The sequence below is a fragment of the Ctenopharyngodon idella genome, chromosome 15 (genome assembly GCF_019924925.1).
Source record: "Ctenopharyngodon idella isolate HZGC_01 chromosome 15, HZGC01, whole genome shotgun sequence".
In the NCBI taxonomy this organism is placed as follows: Eukaryota; Metazoa; Chordata; class Actinopteri; order Cypriniformes; family Xenocyprididae; genus Ctenopharyngodon; species Ctenopharyngodon idella.
In genome coordinates this window covers 2,529,497-2,551,968 of record NC_067234.1, presented here as the reverse complement: position 1 = coordinate 2,551,968, position 22,472 = coordinate 2,529,497, and the positions used below count along the sequence as shown (strand labels likewise).

The 22,472-nt window shown below is 38.6% G+C and overlaps 1 protein-coding gene across 3 annotated transcripts in view; it reads left to right on the top strand.

Annotated features, from left to right (window-relative positions):
• Positions 1-3,083: 3,083 nt before the first annotated feature.
• Positions 3,084-22,472, top strand: part of nphs1 (NPHS1 adhesion molecule, nephrin) — a 148,171-nt gene continuing 128,782 nt past the window's right edge. Inside the window, exons 1-4 of one of the 3 annotated variants that reach the window (XM_051862610.1) lie at positions 3,084-3,295; positions 7,332-7,603; positions 9,160-9,253; positions 19,834-20,028. In XM_051862610.1, the coding sequence (XP_051718570.1) occupies positions 9,190-9,253; positions 19,834-20,028 (259 nt within the window). In that variant the 5' untranslated portion in view covers positions 3,084-3,295; positions 7,332-7,603; positions 9,160-9,189. The remainder of the gene's footprint in view (positions 3,296-7,331; positions 7,604-9,159; positions 9,254-19,833; positions 20,029-22,472) is intronic. The other 2 variants (XM_051862609.1, XM_051862608.1) reach the window with 2 other exon arrangements.

Below are 22,472 nucleotides of genomic sequence, written 5' to 3'. Positions count from 1 at the left end.
AGGGAGACGAGAGATCACGCATCATGTTAGTTTTCTTTATTTTGCAAAAAGCACAACATTTTGTTTTTACTCTGAGTGTACACAAATAAAAGAAGACATTCTATAGTTTCAATTGATATATTACTTATGTCTCTATGACGGAATATTTTAAGTCTGTTTTGCTGCAATGTGAAAAAAATCCTGCAAAACGCGCCGGCGCGCCAGAGTGTTAAAACCCGAATTCCAGAAAAGTTGGGATGGTTTTTTAAATTTGAATAAAATGAAAACTAAAAGACTTTCAAATCACATGAGCCAATATTTTATTCACAATAGAACATAGATAAATGTTCAAATGGAGATAAATAGATAAATATACATTATAGATAAATGTAAACAAATGTTTAAATGGAGAAATTTTACACTTTTATCCACTAAATGAGCTCATTTCAAATTTGATGCCTGCTACAGGTCTCAAAAAAGTTGGCACGGGGGCAACACATGGCTAAAAAAAAGCAAGAAATTTTGAAAAGATTCAGCTGGGAGAACATCTAGCAACTAATTAAGTTAATTGATATCAGGTCTGTAACATGATTAGCTATAAAAGGGATATCTTAGAGAGGCAGAGTCTCTCAGAAGTAAAGATGGCACTCCAATCTGTGAAAGAGTGTGGAAAAAGATTGTGGAAAACAATGTTCCTCAACGCCAAATTGCAAAGGCTTTGCAAATCTCATCATCTACAGTGCATAACATCATCAAAAGATTCAGAGAAACTGGAGAAATCTCTGTGCGTAAGGGACAAGGCCGAAGACCTTTATTGGATGCCCGTGGTCTTCGGGCCCTCAGATGACACCGCATGACTCATTGGCATGATTGTGTCAATGACATTACTAAATGGGCCCAGGAATACTTCCAGAAACCACTGTCGGTAAACACAATCCGCCGTGCCATCTGCAGATGCCAAATAAAGCTCTATCATGCAAAAAGGAAGCCATATGTGAACATGGTCCAGAAGCGCCGTTGTGTCCTGTGGGCAAAGACTCATTCAAAATGGACTGTTTCGAAAGTGGAAAAGTGTTCTATTGGTATAAATTCAAAGCCTAAGTAGTCTTGAAGCACATGTTGCTCTTTGAACATGGCTAAGGTGAAGAAGGAGCTAAGAAGTGAGCAACGGGTTCGAATAAAGGCCCTTTTTAATGCTGGCTGGAGTTACCGCTGCATAGTCAAGGACGGAGATGCAGTCCAAGCACTGTAAAGTACACTTTAGACTGCCATGATGCCTCCAATTCACACCAGAACCGAAAGGGGAGAGGTAGAAAAAAGAAAATTTCAGACAGACAAGTGAAGCATCTCAAAATTCTCAGTCTTAAGGACCAAAGAAAGACCTCACGAGAACTGTGTGACGAGATCAACGACACAATGACTAATGGTGCAACAGTGTCTTCAAGAACTGTGCAAGAAGTAGGACTTGTTGGCAGAATAGCAGCACAGAAACTATTACTGAAAGAGAAAAATAGAGTGAAGCTCCTGAAGTTTGCAAAAGAACACAAGAAATGGACAAAGGAAGATTGGTATAAAGTGTTGTGGACTGATGAGTTTGAACAGTTTGGCAACAAGTGAAGAATGTATGTTTGACGGAGGGAGGGGGAGAGATATAAAAAAAATGAGTATCTCTTGTCAACAGTTAAACACGGAGTGGGTAGTATTATAGTGTGGGGTACCATTTCAGCCTCAGGAACAGGTGACTTAGTGAAAATTGATGGCATCATGGATAAGAAAGTATAGCACAACATTGTGGTGAGGCATGGAGTACCATCTGGGAGTCGTCTTATTGGGCCTGGATTTATTTTCCAAGAGGACAGTGACCCTAAACATTCTTCAAACTATTGCTGGAACTACCTACGATGGAAGGAATCTGCTGGAATATTGAAAATGATGGACTGGCTCCCTCAAAGTCCGGACCTCAACCCCATCGAGAAAATTTGGAGCAAGTTGGAAAATAAACTGGACAGATCTATTGTAGATTCAAAGGAAAGCCTTTGGCTTGAGTTGCAGAAAGCATGGGATAACATTAGTGTTGAAGTTCTCAGGAAATATATTGATACTATGCCAGAGAGATGTGCTGCTGTAATTGCTGCAAAAGATGGACATACCAAATATTAAAATTAAAAGTGGATAAAAACAGTACGACTCACTTCATCTGATATTTGTTGTGCTCAGAGCAACCATCTGCATGCTGCATGAACATTATGAAATGAAATCATGTTTTGGAGGCAAAAAAATGTCAATATTTTCAGATCTGTCAGGTGTTCTAATAATTTTGGCCACCACTGTATAACCACAATAATGCATATGTATGCAAGCTTTAAAAACCTATTGTGTAGAAAAACAGCATCCCAGAATGCCCACAAAGACTAAATTCTGCAGAGGAAGATGAGACACGCCAAGGCTATAGACCCTTGTCCTGCATTTATAAGTATAGATTTTATAAAAGCATAAAGATTATCCATCGTCTAGAATCACTCAAAATTCCAACTGCTTTTTCTCGGTGGTGTCACCAGAAAGTCAAACCATGTCTCGGGTTTCCATTATGTGGCATATAATAATAATAAAAAAAAGAGAGAAAAACTGTGGAGGGGGAAAAAAAAAAGATTTTCAGCAGACAATCAAATATTCAGTTGTGGAAAATGAATTCTGTGTAAAATCTGTTGCTGTGCGTGGTGAGAGAACCAAGGAGGCCCCTAAGGAGTGTTCAGTATATAAAATAAAGTGAATAGACTGTGCAGTATTTATTATGCATGAGCATAAATGTTACAAAACTAGTCGCTGTGGAGACTGCTGCGTTCACTTCAGTGTCGACAAGGGTACCAGGGTCCCTCAACATACAAACAGACCGAAAGAACAAGACATGAATTAGAAAAGAAAAAATGGCAGTGTTGTTCTAGATGTAGTCCATTAGAAAGGCCGTGTCCTGTGGAAGCACCCTTCTGTAGCTCCATTAAAGCTCATTAAATGCTCGCCAATGGCTGAATATGACGAGGTGAAAGGACAGAGGTTGGCCGTGAGATGCAGTGCCACGTTGCAAGTGTTCCTCTGCTTTTTTACAGTCAGCAGTTTGCTCGTCATCTCATCTCATTTCTGTTCACTCATCCTCCCTCGTATCACTCCTCCAGTGCTGTCAGGTTGTTAAGAAACCGTCAGAACGAGGGGAATGTGTGTAGGGGAGCCCCACTGGCATTTCTTCACCAGAGTTGGTGAACGTCTTCAGAGAAGAACCTCCAGATGAGGCGAGACAAAGGCGAGCGGTGAAGCTCAACAGGTAAGCTGCGTTCTCTCACATGCAAGTGTTTTATCACGCTCAAAGACACCTTCACTCTTATTTTTTATACGTTTCCTCTTTTCCCCATCTCTCCTTTGGCTTTAAGAAGACAAGTAAGAGTGAGGAGATAGAGGCTTGAAAGAAGGCCGTTGTCTCACTCTCTCTCTCCCTTGTCAGTTTTAAGTTGACTTCTGTGTCAAGGGGATGCATGAGGGAGAGACAGAGAAGTATTTCTGTGTGGAAGCTGCGATACTAAGTTGAAACGGTATGACAAAGAGTCAAAACAAAGAGCATTTTAACAGCGCTGCTGCCTCAGGAAGCTAAAAGTGGGTGAAATCCATTAGTGGCCTTAAAATTCTTCCCTTTTACCAGCGTAATCCTGGAATCTGTTGATGACTTCCTGTCTGAGTATTATTGTGTTCTTTGCATTGTTCATATTTGTAACCAAGATTTCAAGATGCTATTTTCAGCAGATGTAGAAATGTAACAGATGTTTTCATAATGTTTAGGATTTAGATTATGTGAATATGCTGTTTTTTTTTGTTTGTTTGTTTGTTTTTTTTATCAGATGTTTGTACACGATTTGTGCATTTGAATTTGGACATTTGAAGAATGAAAAACAAGTATGACAGGGTTCCAGACAAAAAAAATTCATTAAGGAGCCATTGGCTCCTATAGGGGGAAAATACAGGCGCCAAATAATTTTTTTTAAAGCCACACAATGAACTTAAAATTTTAAAATCACTTACTTTTAGTCATCCTGTTGTGTTTATATATCTCCCCTTTACATTTTCAGCTTTTTCATCTTGTGACTTTTCTGGAAAATGAATGTCACTATGTTCACTTAATACTATTATAGTTTTTGTTAATATTTTGAATCCGATTAGATTTTTATATTTTCTGCTTTCATTTTTTGTTAAGTTTTAATTTGTTTTTGTTTTTAGTTTTAGTTGTTTTTAACAACAAGTCTTTTTAGTATGTATAGATTTTTATTTTAGTATTATCACATTAGGGAGTATCGCAATTTGTTTTTCCATCCACAAAATATAAGACTTTTGAATGACGAATATAGACGAATTTATATGAAGAAATAGGCAGTTGTCTCCTTTACACAGGAGCAGCTGTTCAAATGCAACACAGTCGGCTTTCATCAGCTCTAGTTCTTTGGCGTCTGTTTGGTGTGTGAAAATTTTCCCTACCTGTTCATATTTCGGCGCTCTAACTCAGTGAAACATTCACATGCAGCATCTCATTTAATTATGTCAACACAGCAAATGATGTGATAGGCTGCTGATCACGGAACACGCAAATAACATGCAAATTTTACAGTCATAATGTGTGAATTTGTATGGTCGCCAATGGCGACCTCAGCAAAAATATCACTCGCAAATTAATATTTTTAGTAGCAAATGCGACTGTTTTAGGAGCATTCTGGAGCCCTGTATGAATATCAAAGCATTAAATAAAATATAAACCCAAATTACATTTTGAAGGTTCCACAAAAACATGCGTTTTTAATTGTACAATATAAAAAAGTATAATAAAAAATAAACATTTTTTAATATATATACTGCTTGATTATACTGTATACATAGACTAAATTTCAAAAGTTTGGGGTCAGTATCATTTTACATTTTTTAAAGAAATTAATACTTTTAATAATTAAGAATTCTAAAGACGTTGACAGTGAACTAGCAGGGGAGTCTCAAGAGAAGCCAGATTATCCCGGGAAAATATTTTTCTGTTGACATGAAAAATCGTGTAGATTTAGCAATATAGCGGGTGTATGATGTATATTACGATGTTATGTATATTAACTATATGCCTTTGTCCATTGATGTTCTGAGTTGTTCAATGCGTTTGTAAGGATACTGATTGTTAGAAGGCAGTTGTCTGACTCTGACATGACAAATGGGAACATGGTTTGTGTAACATTAGCAACACATTATTAACTGTTTGATAACATAATCAAGTAAAAGGCTAATCATATTAATTACTGTTGTATGTCCGATGTTGTAAAGAGCGATACCATTGTGCTGTGTTTACCTCGGTAAGTTGACTAAGTGGATCTCTGAGTTGGCATGAGCGAGTGGAGGTGGGGCTAATTAGCATATTCATAGATCCGCGTATACTAAATGAGGCAGGAGTGTAGAGTTAATATGTAATTTTTGTGATTAAAAATGAGTTTTAAGGGTTAAAATTATTTACTACAGCGGAACTTGAAATGACCCCTTAGTTTTTGCTGTATTATTGATCAAATACATACATTCTTTGTGAGTATAAGAAACTTCTTTCAAAAACATTCTTCAAAAAATTCTACTGACCCCAAACTTTTGAACGGTAGTGTGTATGTATACATCTACAGGTATAACTGAGCTCTACCAACTTAGGAGATGCTGGTTATGAAACTGGTTTTTAAATTTGCGAAAACATCTGCATGTCCCAGTTGGAGAGCAGAGAGCCGATCTCATTTTCTGCACATTGGGAAATTTCATGCTGTTTTTGCATCAAATAGGTTCAGGTTTGAGTGTAGGTTTGTTTGATGATGTAATAAGGAGAGAGAGAGAGAAAAAAAAAAAAAAAAAAAAAACATTAAAATGTACCTGAAAGGGTCACTGTCTGTGATGCCTCTCCGGCCCAGCCAGATACCCTACCGGGTTTTGTATCTAGAGGGAATCGAATTTCATATCTTTCAACTTTCACTCTTCTGAAGACACAAGGAGACTGACAAGGACATATATGAGATGTAAACAAATTGCAACACAAGCATCACTTGTCACTGAGCACAATGACATCCATGACAGCGTGCAGGAATCGTATTGACATGCCAATGTAACAGCCTGTATGTGTACAGATTACTGTGCTGTTCAATCTACCAAGGGAAAAGATAATTCTTATTTTGAGAGACATTACTGTCAATATTACACAAGAAGGTTCATGAAAACTGCATGTTATTTTTTATTTAGTGCTGTCCTGAATAAGCTATTTCACATAACAGATCTTTACATAAAGGCCAAATTGTGATGGCTAGACGACTGGGTCAGAGCATCTCCAAAACTGCAGCTCTTGTGGGGTGTTCCCGGTCTGCAGTGGTCAGTATCTATCGAAAGCGGTCCAAGGAAGGAACAGTGGTGAACTGGCAACAGGGTCAAGGGTGGCCAAGGCTCATTGATGCACGTGGGGAGCGAAGGTTGGCCCGTGTGGTCCGATCCAACGGACGAGCTACTGTAGCTCAAATTGGAACACGGAGCAATGGAAGAAGGTGGCCTGGTCTGATGAATCATGTTTTCTTTTACATCACGTGTATGGCTGGGTGCGTGTGTGTCACTTACCGGGGAAACACATGGCATTAGGGTGCGCTATGGGAAGAAGGCAAGCCAGCGGAGGCAGTGTGATGCTTTGGGCAATGTTCTGGTGGGAAACCTTGGGTACCACCTACCTACCTTGGCACGTACCACCTTCATGGAAACGGTATTCCCTGGTGGCTATAGCCTTTTCAGCAGGATAATTCGCCCTGCCACAAAGCAAAAAAAAAAAAAAGTTCAGGAATGGTTTGAAGAGCACAACAATGAGTTTGAGGTGTTGACTTGGCCTCCAAATTCCCCAAATCTCAATCCAATCCAGCATCTGTGGGATGTGCTGAACAAACCCAATATTAGGAAGGTGGTCATAATGTTATGCCTGATTGGCGTGTGCGTGTGTGTGTGTGTGTATATATATATAATATATATGCATGTATATATTATACACATACAAAAACAGCAAATTACAAATGATTTGCAAAACCGTTTCTAATTTGATGTTAATTTTAGTCCATTTTATTTCTCAATTCTTTTCATAGTCACACCTGAAAATTATCTTGATTCATTTTAAATAAAACCCATTTTTTTACCTTTCCTTGTCTGTTCAGGTAAATTTGACACCACTGTTGCTGTACCATAACTTGACAAGATGTGGAAACATAAAAAACAAATTAAGAAAACTAATTAATTATTTTCCTTTTCTTGTGCCATGTTGATGTTTCCCTGCAATTAAGGCACTTGTTTTTCTTTGGAGACGGGAGGAGAAGGGAGGTTAGACAGGCCTGAAGAACATCTCATTAAAGACCTGGACAGGAACCACTGAGTCATTCAGAAGAGCTCCAGACTCCAGTTATAACTCCGAACCTTTATCACATCTCCCTGACTGAGCTCCGGCACCTTCCTCAGACGCACAAAAATAAGGTTTGTGTCAAAAACAAAAGAAGAGAGAAGTTAATTTTCCAAACGAGCAGTGACTAGCACAGCAGTGAAGTCGGAACACAAAACTGTGAGTTTCTCTTTTGATTAGTCCACGACACACTTGGGGAACATTAGAATAAGATGTTATATAAGATGAAAAAGATAAGAAAAAATGTTAGCAAAAAATCAGAGCGCATCCATGTGCGTTACGACTCTTTTTACAGAGTATTTTTACCATCATATAGACTTACATATATGTTCTTGTACATGTTCTTGTACATGTTTTGTCTTCATTCTTTCTCTCTATAAAATAAAAAAGTGTAAGGGTTTCTCTCTATAATAAAAGTATTAGTTTCTTTCTTTCAAAAAAAAAAAAAAAAAAAAAAAAACCTTTGAGCGATAGTGTATTTTAACAGTGCACCATTTGTATAAAAGTATTTTAAAATGTGAGTTAAAGTAATGAAATATTCCATAAAGCTTCCATTATATCATAATCATTCTTTCAAGAAGTGAAATCTTTAAGAACAAGTTAAAGTCTGCTCTTTTTTTCACTGTTTTGTTTGTTGGAAGGAAATGCTTTGAAATATCAAGCTGTTTTCATGATTTTGTATAGTGCATTTGTATATTCCTTAACATTTCTGCATTGAAGCACCTTGTAGTTCTACAACCTTGAGCATTGCATTAAACTACAAAAGTAACAGTTACTTCTGAAGGCATAAATGTATTCCAACATAAACTGAAATAGCTTGAGATGACACAATGCAATCCTACAAAAAATATGTACTTACCCATTCATGGTATTCAAGAATATGCAAAAAATGCTTCTCCCAAAGTCTCAAAGTATTGAATATAAAGTGCCCCATGCAAAATAAGAGTAGTCTTTTTACAGGGTCGCTGCATGGGAGCCTGTGCCCCAGTACTGATGAAAGGCTAAAAATGTCCCTATAGGTGCATGTGACGAAAGAAGACAGAGGGGATATGTTTAAAGAATGTCTAAATACAGCGTGCGTATGCTCCAACTGAAAGCCCTCCATCCGTTCATGGTTGCGAGGAGGGAGATTGCAGTCGGCGCATTCACATTTTGGCGTCTGGGACTGTTTGCGGGCACAGAGGATAATTGAGTGTGAGTTAATTCCTATCAAAGCCCATTGGACTGCAACTAATGGACCGAGGGAGATGCCTCAAGGAGCCAGCGCTTTCAATTTCTTTTGTTTATTTAGATGGGGAAATGTTTAGTTTTTAATTAAGTAAATCACTATTATTTGTTCCAGTGTGGTTGGTAATTTAAAGAGATTGCAACCTGACTTGAAATGCAAGCGCTATTGGCTTTGAGAGAGAGATAGGGAGTACTGGAGGAGGCTAAAGCGTGGCGTAATGGCCGTGAACCCGAGAGAGCTCTTTCCATGCAGTATAGAAACACTCCCTGGGCTTCACTTTGAAGTGTTCCTAAGGTTCTCTCTGAAAACTTGAAGTTATTCAAAGGGGGTGCTTCAATGGACTGTGAAGGTAAAAAGAGAGAGAGAGAGAGAGAGAAAAAAAAAAATCAAGAGGGGCCATTGTAATGTCCTAGACCTTCTTAAGTGTGGTAACTGTGTGTATGAGTGTGTGTCTTTACATATGTACCTTTCTGTCTTATTGTTACAGATTTGTTTTGTTGGTGTGTGGTTGGAGGAGATGGATTTCTTATTTTCGCTCGTACTCTCGAGTGCCTGGGTTTTTCTTCTTGTGGATTTCAAAGGTACAGTGTGAAACAGAAAGGCCAAATACAGCTATTTTGAGTTCATTATATGAATGCATTTACATGATCATACTAAGGTATTTATTCTAAACTGTATGATTTCTTTTATTGTGTGTTTGTGCAAGGGTACAAATACAAAAAAAATGGGGGTATTATTATTTTTTCCTTTTTTTTTTTTTTAATTTATCAGGAAGTGTTGCTGCGGTTTCACTTTTCATCAATTATTAAAAAACTTTTTAATCCAATTTTAAAAATCAGTGTAAAGATAGAAAATGTATCGATTGAGTTTTTCTCAATCGATTTGACACATTTCTCCAAACTCAGGTCACTGTTCTTAAAACAGTTAACACGGTAATCTGAACACTATGTAATTGTCCTAAACAGCTTTATTTCTCAGTTCTTTTCATAGTCACACCTGAAAAATTTAAATTAAAGCCATTTTTTTTTTTTTACTTGTCTTTTCAGGTAAATTTGACACCACTGTTGCTGTACCACAACTTGACAAGACATGGAAACATGAAAAAAAAAAAAAAAATTAAGAAAATTTTTCCTTCATTTCATGCAAATTATAAATCACATGCATCATTTCCTCAAGAACACTGCATACAATTCTCAAATGTTTTCACAGTAGTTCGTACAGCTAACCAAAACTTTAATATATCAGACAAAAACAATTGCAGCTCTTTTTATTGATTTTACAAAAATCACAACCATTTGTGCACCATTTTTCCAAACACAACAAACAAAACTCTGTTATTTGTTAAATTCTCAGTTGCACTTGGAATGTTCTCAATTTGCCCCAAATACATATATCTGCTGAGTTAGTAATACACACAACACAGGAAGTGCAAAAATCCTAATTGTTTACACAGCTATCTCAATTAAAAGGGGAAAGAAAAATGACAAAAAAGAATAATGGGAAAAGGAAGAGGTGTAAGAGTGAGAGGTTTCTGGAGAGGATAGAGGAACAATGGAAGAGGTAGAAAGAGATCAGGGGAAAGGAATAGATGGTATAGGAAGAGGAGATGGAGCAAAAAGAGCTGAGGATATAGGAAGAGGAGAAGATGGAGGAGTAGACTGAGAAGAGGTGGTATAGTGGAGGGCAATGGTATTAAAGAGTAAGAGAAGAAAATATAAGAAGACATGGACAGAGGGAAAGGGGAAAGAAAGGTGTAAGAGGAGGGAGAAGAGGTAGAAGGATAAGGTACAGACTGGTTTCAAATTAAATCAGAGCCAACCGATTTGACCATGCCATAAATTATGGTCTTTCCTTGAGAGAAGCTGGACAGAGATTTAAGCACAATATAAACATTGTGCCACAGTCAATGTCCCTGGACCACAAGTGATGCAATCCACTGGTATCCACTGACCCAACGCCCGAGGATGGAATGGTGGAACTCTGCATCGCCCCGGAGCAGAAGCACCTCAGTGAGTCTGACCAGGGGTGTGAGCTGACATCACCGTCCATCGCCGTGGGAGTCCTCGTGGAGTTCGAGGGGATGGATGCGAGACTCGCCCACTCCCCCCGCCACTGAGAGCGAGCACCGGATGAACTTACTGGGCAGTTTTAGTGAGTGTGGTGAGATATGTCCCTGGAATTCTTCTGAATCTGAATCTTCTTCATCAGTTCTGTTATCCCCACCCAGCCTCCCTCTCCCACCACCTCTACTAACTGCTATCAAGGACACTTTATTTTTTGGGGGTTTCTGTGCCACTCTTCACTTCCAGACCTCCGCCAAGCCTGTCACCCAGTCATCATCGTCTCCCATCAGTCCCGTCGAGTCACCACATCCTCCTCTCAGTGGCGAGGTTACATCGTGGTCCTGCTGGGAGCCTACTCCTCCTGGGCGTTATGAGCCCGTGGCTCCGCCTCCAGCCTCGTCGTGCTCTGTCCCGCCTCAACCCGTCGACCTGGCTCCTGCCCCTACACTCCTCCTCCCCTCGACTCCAGCATCGACCATCGAGCATTCGGACTCGCCGGGCTCCCTCGGACCGTCGGCTGCCCCTGGGTCGGACTTCGGCAAGCCTCCGCTGCGGACTTGTGGGCCGTCCGCTGCTCTCCGGCCCTCCACCCCTTCGGCTTCGGCAAGCTCCGCCCTCCCTCAGGCTCCACCTCCGCCCTCGGTCGCACCAGCTCATCCTCTGCTCTCCGGATTTCCACCTCCGCCTCGGAGAGTCGTCACTGCAGCTCTGTCGCGGCTGCCCAGGTCATCGGCATTCCTTCACCACCTCGGACTTCCGTCTGCGCGGTGGGCTCCACTTCCCAGGTCTCTGCCGCCGTCTGTCATCCCCCCGAGTCCATCACCATCATGGCTCCTACCACCGTCAACTCCGCCTTGGACTTTTGGCATGGCTGAGCTCTGGGTCGCATCCATCTGGCCACAATCCATCTTGTCTCCTCCATGGTTGCTACCTCCTTCGGTCCCGCACTGGTCGCCGTCCTCCATCTGTCTGCCTGCCTCTGGTACCTGCCCCTTGCCACATCCTCGTCCTCCTCCCAAGCCACCACCATCTTTCCTCCACGGCATGAGGCCACGCCTTCACGGGGGAGCGTAATGTCAGTCTATTACTTTCAGTTTTCAAGGACTTTCAGTTTGTTTTCTATTGTCACATGTTCCTTTGTTCAGTTTCCCGCCACTCATCTGTATCCTTGGTTACCGTCATCATTAGTTCATTTATGTCAGCTGTGTCCCATTAATTACCCTTGTTATGTTTGCTACTTAAGTTCCTCCCGTTCACTCAGTCTTTGTCCGATCACCGTCCGTATATGTTGTGTTGCACCTGACTGCCTGCCTGCCTGCCTGTTGGATTGTTTATTAAATCAGTATTTTGGATTTATTCTCTTCATCTGTGTCTGCCTTCCTGCAACCCAGCGTGACACTTTGTTAATAAAACTCCCTTTCAATTTAAAAGTCTTTAAAAGTCTTGAAAGTCTTCAATTTAAAAAATTTGCTGCTATCTAATGGTGTAATAATGTAACTTTCACTCAATCCATATTATGCACTAATGGACCCTTTCTCAATACTAAATACAACATATTCTTTAGAAAAAATAATATTTATTGAACAACAATATTTAAATGAACAACAATAGCCCATTATAAATGACAGTAGGAAATAAACACAATTGTACAATTCAGTCAAATGTACAAAATCAGTGCTCTGCAGAAGGCAAGTTAAATATAGCCTATAAATTATTAAATTTAACATAGCCCAATTCGATTTGCTCAGGAATAAGTAATAGATAATACCAAAGATTGCCCATTTTATGTACCCAAAGTGAATTATATCTCATGTTTAACCACTATAAGAGTCAGTGGCAAATCCCCAAAGCACTGGCCGAGATGAAGCTGTTCTCGGCGGGTACACAAGCACTGAATGGCCGCTGACGGCCTGGAGCTCGCATCTCCAAAAACGTCTAAACAAATTGTAAAATAGGAGCTATGATTAAATATGAGTCACATATTTCAGGTCTAAGCAACTATATTCTCATCTAAAAAACTCTTAAAACTACATTCCGTTGCAAAATAACAGTAGTATATAAAAATATGGTCGTCCGCCATGTCACTCGCTGGGAGAATGCTGAAAGTGGACTGATTCAAACGGTGAAATGGTTCCCGTGGCAATACTGGTAGAATATCGCATGGCTGGAAAGACCACTCAGCCAATCAGTTTGAAGAACCAGAAAGAACTGTTGTATGTATGTGTGTGTATGTATGTATGTATGTATGTATGTATGTGTATGTGTATGTGTGTGTATATATATATATATATATATATATATATGTATATATATATAGTATTTTGTGTCAAACAAGAGGTGGAATGCTTATATAAAATGTCCTCAAAAAGTTCCTGCATGTCACACTAAATGTGTATCTAGTCAATTTGGCCACGAGCAAATGTTCAAATCTTCTACTTTCAAAGCTATGTGCGGTAAATGCTCCCTCACCGGTTCTGCGCTGCTTGACAAAACTGCATCTGAATAAAAAGAATGGCCAAGGCAATTTACTGTAATGATTGCTTGTTGCATTTTCCCCTTCTGCCTCCATATACACAATTTGTGAGTCTAACACCACGTGACACAGCGTGGAGTGCCAACTTGCCTTCATCCTCCTCGGTCTGAGAAGCTTTTGACATGGAATACCAGGCCTTCGTCCCTCTTCTATTCACCATCTTGCTGTGAGCTGTTAGCTCCTAATAACTTTGCTGCCTGTATATTATCAGGCTCCAACAATCAAGTTTAGTGGAGTTAAAATTGGTTATTGAATGGCAAGGCTCAATTTTGACTGGATGGTAGCATATGTTGTTGCATGGCACCAAGGAAATAATCTGCTGTGTGTGCAACTTTCTTGTTGCCTTTATAGAGGAGCCATTGTGGTAGTCTGTATGTCTGCATTTTTGTAGAATGGTGCCTGTGTGTTTAGCTGCTTCTTGTGTATTATAAGATAGGTATTAATAACACATCATTAATAGCAGTTTCATGAGGAATAAAGGCTTCATGTAGTAGAAAAAAAAATAATTAAAGTTTTTTAGTGAACCAAAGGAATAAGTAATAGATTAATACCAAAGATTGCCCATTTTATGTACCTAAAATTAATTATATCTCATGTTTAACCAATATAAGAGCCAGCGGCAAATCACTGAAACACTGGCCGAGATGAAGCTGTTCTCGGCGGGTACACGAGCACTGAACGGCCGCTGACGGCCTGGAGCTCACATCTCCAAAAACGTCAAAACAAATTGTAAAATAGGTGCTATAATTAAATATGAGTAACATATTTCAGGTCTAAACAACTATATTCTCACCTAAAAAACTCATGAAATAGTGAACCAAAGTGATGTACAATTTAAAAAATACAAATAAAATAGAATACAGTAAAATACAATAATAGCAAAAATAAATAAATAAATAAAATATCAGATTAGATTATATGTGAATATAATTTCAATCATTATAAAGATATTTTGGTTTCTATTTCTGTGGGCTGTGTAGCCTGCCCACTGTGAATCTCATTGGCTGTGATATGTTGTATCGCGCAGCAGTTACACATGTACTATGCATAGACGACAAATTGCTTGTCGCTGAAAATATTAAAATCCACAGAGGTACTGTTTATAAAAAGCTGTCAGTGTTTGTGTTTGCTTTGTAAATATAATTAAAAATCCAATTATTTGCTTGTAATTGCAACCTTTTTATACTTTATGTAATGTGTAACAAGCTTTATAGGGAAGGAGATTGCATGAGATTGCAGTATGTGAAATATGAGACACTGCTTATGCCTTAATTATGTTTGAATATAATGTCTGGCAATAGATGCAAGTCTCCAGCGCACTTTTGTGACCACTCAAGGCCAAAAAGCGTTCAAATTGTTGTGTTGAACCACCTGTGTTTTCATCTATGCATAACTTAAAGTGGTCATTCACTGTTGAATCAGATGGAGATATAAGCAAAAATGTGTTTTTTCTCTGATCCAGACTTTGAAATTCCATTCTGTAACATCTCCTTTGAGTCCTTGAATGGAAAGCACATGGGGTGTGATTAAAATCTCAAAGTGGTGTTTATTTAGACTACAAAAAGAGCAGAATAATGCATTGTTGTACATCGCATTAGCGTTGATACTTTCTGTTCCGGAGCTGTAGTTTAGCTTCGCCCGCTATATAGACTAAAAGTCAGATTCTATGCTGCAGCCTAATCCCATGTCATTATCTTGTTCAAATAAGACGTCAGCGTGCTGCATCAGGAGTCGGAATCAGACCGGGTGCATGTTTGACATGTCTTTCCTGTCCTATCGCTGCTTCTCAGGCAGCTGAAGGGAAGGGAACGCATGAGTACGACTGGCTGCGACATTTAAATGCGCCATGCTGATTATCTTGCCACTGTGTTTACGTATTCATTTATGTAAACATTATGCTAATGTGTTTTTCGGCTTGTCGCTTGTGTCCAAATCGTGCCCTTCAAGTTTGACGTGAGGTGACTGATGCAGCCTTGATGTGAAGTTGCAGCTTCTGTCGTTCGGGCTTCTGAGAGCAGTCGAGTGCGCCCAGATGCACTGGATATTTGTCATTGGCTCAAAAGAGGTGCCGGGGTTTGAAAAGTCTCGCCCGTGCTCTCGGGAGTGGCCTTTCAAGAAAATGCATCCTGACCCTTTTGTGTGCGCTACATTTGCTTTTACACACTAAAGAGTGTCCAAGAAATCATAGTCTCTAAGAGGTCTTTGAAGGCTGACTAAAGCCATGATCAGATCAGAGGAGGCTGATAAAAGTCTGACGCCACCTTCATAACAAGTACGCCTAGGCCCCACGAAACATGAATGCCCAAAAATGAAGGTCTCGTTTGCCATACAGCTATTCATAGTTAGTTGTCAAGTTCCAAAAAGAGCAACAAAAACAATGTACATTCTGATCATTTACCCAAAAATTGAAGTTCTGTAATTAATTACTCACCCTCATTTCATTCCAAACCTGTAAAACTTTTGTTTACACTTTCGTCCAAATTTTCTGAAGAGACTCCATTGCTTTATGTGATGAACAGATTTAATTTAGGCTTTTATTCACATATAAACATTGATCAGCGAACATAAACACAAGCTCAACTGAACCTGCTTCATGCGTGAGAACAAACCTCTTGCGGAAGCTTAAATGTGCTGTGTAACAAATGAGAATGAACCTCATTGGTTCTTGCTGAAGCTCAAATGTGCTGCTTAACACATGAGAATGAACCTCACTGGTTCTTGGGAAAACTCAAACATGCTGTGTAACACATGAGAATGAACCTCATTGGTTCTTGTGGAAGCTCAAACGTGCTGCGTAACACATGAGAATGAACCTCATTGGTTCTTGCTGAAGCTCAAATGTGCTGCTTAACACATGAGAATGAACCTCATTGGTTCTTGTGGAAGCTCAAATGTGCTGCGTAACACATGAGAATGAACCTCATTGGTTCTTGCGGAAGCTCAAACGTGCTGCGTAACACACGAGAAAGAACCTCATTGGTTCTCGCATGTAGGGCTGCACGATTAATCGAATTTCTAATCGCGATTAGGTTACGGATGCCACGATTTCGTAATCGTTTAAAGGCATGATTACAAGGAAAAATATCCACTTACATTATTCTGCATGTTTAAGAGGTGTGTTTAGAGCATGTTACATTGCAAGAGGCGAAATTATGACTACTTCAGAAAAAGGTCTAACCTAGCACAAAAGGAGCTACCAGTGACGTAGGTGTACGCTGAAATGTCAAACGCACGCGAGAATCCAGCATCTGCCATTTTTAAAAAGCTGTGTACACAGCCTATATATTTACTCCACAAACTCTACAAACATGAAAAACATTGATAGGACCTCTCAACCTTATGCTAAGGCGAAAATGCAGCGCGACTTTGAGCAGACCAAGCAAAACATGATTATGTATTTCTGCTATGCTAGTGACATTGAGTATCAACCACTCGGCAAAAGCTAATACTTTTAGCATATACTGTCTACTTTCTTTGTATAACAGTTCTATCTAATAACATAGACAGGACTGTTAAACAGATCGTAAACTAATGAAGACGGAAAATGCGAGCACTGTGTGCTCAGGATCTGTCTGAACTGTTCTCAGCGCCATCAAAATAAAAGTCTGCGACGCCGTCAAAATAAAAGTCACAACAACAAGCGCAGTTTAAGTTACTTCAGGCCCTAGGGGAACATTAGTTCTCGGGGAAGAACAACCCGATGCAAAAGCCCCTATTATTATAACACGCATATGTTGACTTTTTTTTATTATTATTTAAAGAAGAAACCAAACCAATGTATAGTTGACATTTGAGGTTTAATGCAATAGAAAAATAATTTTAAAAAAATCAGGAAGAGTTTTTTCAGCTTGTTTTTTATTTTTATACAAAAACATGGCATGCAGTTGCTTCAAAAAATGGTATAACGTTATTCAATACATCGTTCAATGTAAATTGTGATAATCGTAGTTAATAATCGCAATTACAATTTCAAGGGAATAATCGACAATTATGATTTTTGTCATAATCGTGCTGATGTGTGAGTTGATGAATGTTTATATGTGAATGTAAGCCTAAATTCAATCTGTTCATCATATAAAGCGTCATACAGGTTTGTGAGTAAATGATGACAGAATTTCCTTAAAGTTAAAAACTTGAAGTTGTTATTCATTGACAATGGTGAAAAAAAAAAAAAACCCAGAATTTTCATTTTTAGGTGCACTGCTCCTTTAAATCTCAAACCACTATTGAATATCACATTCTTTTAATTAGGTACGATCTCCCACACTGAGTTTCCACAATTCCATTCCTTATGTTACACAACGGGGTCGTCGGAGAGTCATCGTCAGTGTTATGTGCCGTTAAATCATGTTTATGACAGGTACAAGCCGACTCCATTCGAAAGAATGATCAGCAGATGGGTGTCACACAAATCATAATGCCACAGCCCAAGTGGTGAGGAAATAGGCGTCTTTTTGTACCCCAGCCATTATTCTTCTGGGTGGATATTAGCCGTAGGTGTATTGACAGCTGAGAAAACAGCAAGGGGATTTGAGATCTCTTCATACCTTCATTTTCCCTGCTCTCCTTCTCACTGAGGAGAGATTTAATTCTCTGTAATTACTTTATTGACTCATTTGCAGAGCTGAATTGGCTCCAATCTGTCGTCAATAAAACATACACAGAGATGAGGAACAGCACAGCAATGCTTAAGTACAACATCATAGTGGGAGGCAGATTTTCCCTCTATGGTGAGAGTGTCATGGCAGCCTTTCCAGATGTGACAATCTTACATAAAGCATAACATCATTTATGTTACTCAGAGGTCAGAATTATGCTGCGATTACTGCATAATCTTATGCAGAGCTATTGAGAAAATTCACTAAACAGTTGCAAACCATGCTGCCTGCAAATGATTTTATGTATTTGCTAAAGTTATTCTTTATGCACAGTTGACTCTTGGTAAATATAAATTTTGGACACTGGTTATAAAAGGAAAAATAGTTTAAATTGTTATCTAGATGAGGAGTAAGGAGAACTAATATGCCTAATTTTATTTCAGGATTTAGTTATCAACTGGAATTCAACAAAAACTTTTACAGCCATAGAAATATGTTTTTAATATTTTAATATTGGTGGAATACATGAATGATGTATATCTCAAATAAAAATATGAACATAATATTCTGAAGCATTTTACAGTAGCATTCTGAAGTGCACAATATTAACATTTCCATAAAACAGTCAGAAAATAGTGGAATATTCAGTAAATTTGTGATATGGTAAATCAATAGTAGGATGAACCATTTTGGGTTCCCCAAAGAACCTTTCAGTGAACAGTTCTTGAAAGAAGTATTCTTTTCATAGAGTGAAAAACATTTTAATATTCTAAAGAAACTTTGGTCACACTTTACATTAGGTGTCCTCATCTACTACTTATTGTGTTCATATTGTATTTCAAAAAACTTGTTAGTATAGTATCTCCGCCTGTCATGCAGAAGACCGGGGTTCGATTCCCCGATGGGGGAATTCCTGTCCTTGGGGCAGTTGTGGCCTAATGGTTAGAGAGTCAGACTAGTAACCCGAAGGTTGCGTGTTTGATTCAGGAGACTCTATACTGGCAGGAAATGACTGAGGTGCCTTTGAACAAGGCACCTAAACTCCAATCATTCCCTGGGCACCACAGCAAAAATGTTTGCCCACTGCTTCGGGTGTGTGTGTGTGTGTGTGTGTTCAATACTCACTGCTCCTAATGTGAGTGCACTAACTTAATAGCAAGAGCATTTTTTGTGCATTTGGAGGCAACGCTCACTATCGCTGTTAGTTAAGCCAGTCAGGAAATAGTGTGTGTCAGATTTGAACATGGCCTACATGAGCACCACTACTCTAGAATTTTTAAGAGATGGAAAGGGTATTAAATTATCTTTGCCATTCAAACCTTCTGAAAAAAGAAATCTCTTACCACAGTTGTTGACCTCTGATACAGAGAATAATTAAAGAAGAGAAATGACTGATCTCTATTTGGATCCCATTTTTATAGTGAGCTTTTAACTGAAATCTTGAAATTTGAATTGATCTGTTTCTATGTATGTGTGACATCATCAAACAGGTACATTTACTGAAAAAATATATATTATTGAGTTATATATAATTAAGTACTTAACTAAATATTTCACTACAAAAAACATGCATGGACTTTTAGTGAATCTTTTTTATTCCTTCAGTCTGAATGAACTACAATGAATCAGTACTAGAATGAATACGGTACTTTCAGTGCTACATATGGGATCGAACTAATTCACTAACGTGAATCAGACTTTCCAGTGTACATTTGAGAGAAAGGACCAAGTCATTAGAACAACACTGTCCGACAAACCCCTGAACTACTGTCAGTCTAATGAATAGAGAACTGTAAAGTTAGTAGGACCACTACTTTTAGTTAGTTAGTCCCTGCAAATATGTTTTCAGCCTTCAGCAATAGAAGCTTGTTGGAAATGAAAGATTTCTCTATCCTAACCTTGACTCGCATCAACCCTCCCATTTTCTTCTGTTGTCTTTTCTTTTTTTTCTTTTTTTTTTTTTGTAGGTGTATGTGGGCAGCAGGCATTCAAGACAGAGCCACGTAATGTGACCGTCAAGGCAGGGGCCACAACTCTGCTGAAGTGTGAAGTGCTGAGGGCCTCAGGGGCCGTGCAGTGGGTTAAAGATGGGCTGCTCCTGGGACCTCAGAGATCGCTGCCTGGCTACCCACGCTACAGCATGACAGGAGACCAGCAGAAAGGTGAGAACTCTGAGGGATGGAAAGAATGACATGTGGTGATTAAAAACAAACGTCTACGAGTTGCTGAGATGTTTGCTGACATGTTGTTAGATGTGCATGAGCGAGCAACTGTCCCCAAAGAGTACAAGAATGTGAAACTGTTCTCAAAACAGCTCAAGTAGAAAATGTTACAATACAATTTATAAACTTGGTTAAATCAAAGAAAGTATTTAGTTATTTAATTGTAATTATTTACTTGCTTGCTTACTTAGTGGATCTCACAAAACCTGCCCAAGTCACATTTCAACATAAAACATATATATATATATATATATATATATACTCTCTCTATATATAATATTTATACAACAGTTCGTTCTGGTCCCTGAATCTGATTGGATGAGTGGTCTTTCCATCCATGTGATATTCTACCAGTATCGCCACGGGAACTGTTTCACCGTTTGAATCACTCCGCTGTCAGCATTCTCATAGCGAGTGTACAAATATGCAATTTGTATGGATATGCAATTTATATGTAAACATAGCGCCTATTTGAAAATTTGTTTAGACGCTTTCAGAGATGTGAGCTCCAGGCCATCAGTGGCCGTTCAGTGCTCATGTACCCACAGAGAACAGCTTCATTTTGGCCAGTCCTTTGGGAATTTGCTGCTGGCTTTTATGTAGATAGTGCTTAAACATAAGGTATAATTCATTTTGGGTATATCAAACGGGCTAATCAATATCAAATATCAAATCTATTACTTGTTCCAGAGCTAATAGATTTGATTTAATGGCTATATTAAGTTTCATAACTTTATTTACATTGAAATTAAATCGTGCACTAACTAGAGCGCTGCTTTTGTACATTTGACTGAACTGTTTGCTTGTGTTTATTTCCTATTTTACTTTTTATAATGTTATAATGGCTATTGTTGTTATTAATTTAAATATTATTGTTCAATAAATAATATTTTATAAATATAATATATATAACATGCCATATTTTTTGCTATTGAGAGAGGCTGTTAGTGATTTCAACTTCAGTGAAAGTTACATTAATACTCCATTAGATGGCGGCAAAGACTGTCTTTATGAGTGAGTGAGTCAAGTCACAAGGACTTTTATATTGAAATGGACTGAAACAAGGAAACAAGGATGTAGTTTTTACTTTAAACAACATCTTATGAGACGCAACTGACAAATGCATTGACTAGCGCTGTCATGGGAATGTCCTAAATGTTAAAAGGACAAAGATATCGCTTTCCTCAGTGGACATTCAAACTAATTTTGTGATTATGATTGACCTGAAGAATATCAGCTAGATGCAGGTAATAAACTCGCTTAGTCGATCTTTCTCTTAATACTCTACTCTACATATTATAATGAGTTTCAATGAAGCAACTCAATGTTCCTTCATTACTAGTTCTAAAGTGGCATTTTAGAATTAGTAATGGAGGCTTGGGCTTAACTGTTAAACTGTCAACTTGAGAATTGAATCCAAGGCGGAAGGAAGTAGTTCCTCACAAAAGAGGGTTTTTAAAGAAAATCCGTTGTTGTTTCTTATTTATTTACACACGCCATTGAACTGTTGTATAAACGCAATATCACACTCATAGCCGTGCAATATGGCTGTATATCAGCATGCTGTGAACGCTTTGATAACATTATATATAATTAGTATTTCTTTTGTTAATGCAATAATTGCAATAATATATGGAGTGAAATATGACCCATAATGCTCTTGACAGATTTTGTGAGATTACCTTTAATATATTGTTGTATTGGGTAAATGCACTAGTGTTTGGGAAATGATAAATCAGGGGGGGAAAAAAATTGCTTTTTTATTTTAACGTGAAAGATTAATAGCGTGAATCATTATAAAATGTTTTGCTCATAATCTGCAGATGGCTATAGATGCCTCAGTCTCAATTTCTAGTTTAGATGCAGCCTTCCTCATCAAAATGCGCTCAGCTCTCTTAAAAACAGCTTAGTGAGATGCTATCAAAGGGGTTCTAATTTAAGCACCGGAGACAGATTTAAGAAATTAGCTTTTTTTTCTTTTCAAGTGAGAGAGGACTGCAATACACCCCCCAATTCCCTTCCAAATAAATAAATATATAAATAAAGATAAAATCAGTCCTGAATTACTCCTATTTGTACTGTATATTGAGAGTAAATTGAGATTATTGTGCAGTGGGCTGAGGCACTGAATAACCTATGATGCTTGGCCAGTGTGCATTGTGTATATAAAAAAGCCAATTAAAAGACAAAACGAAACAAGTTCCGAGCATCTGCTCCTCTTTATGGAGGACAAAAGCTGCTCTTCGGCATAGCGAAAGAGAGGCAGTTTGTGCCAAATGCAAGTGCAAATGCTTAAAAAATGCTTACGCTCTTCAATGCTACCGCTTGTGCCTCTGGGCATTGATAGCATGACGGATAAAGAGTGCCATGTAAGGGACAAATGA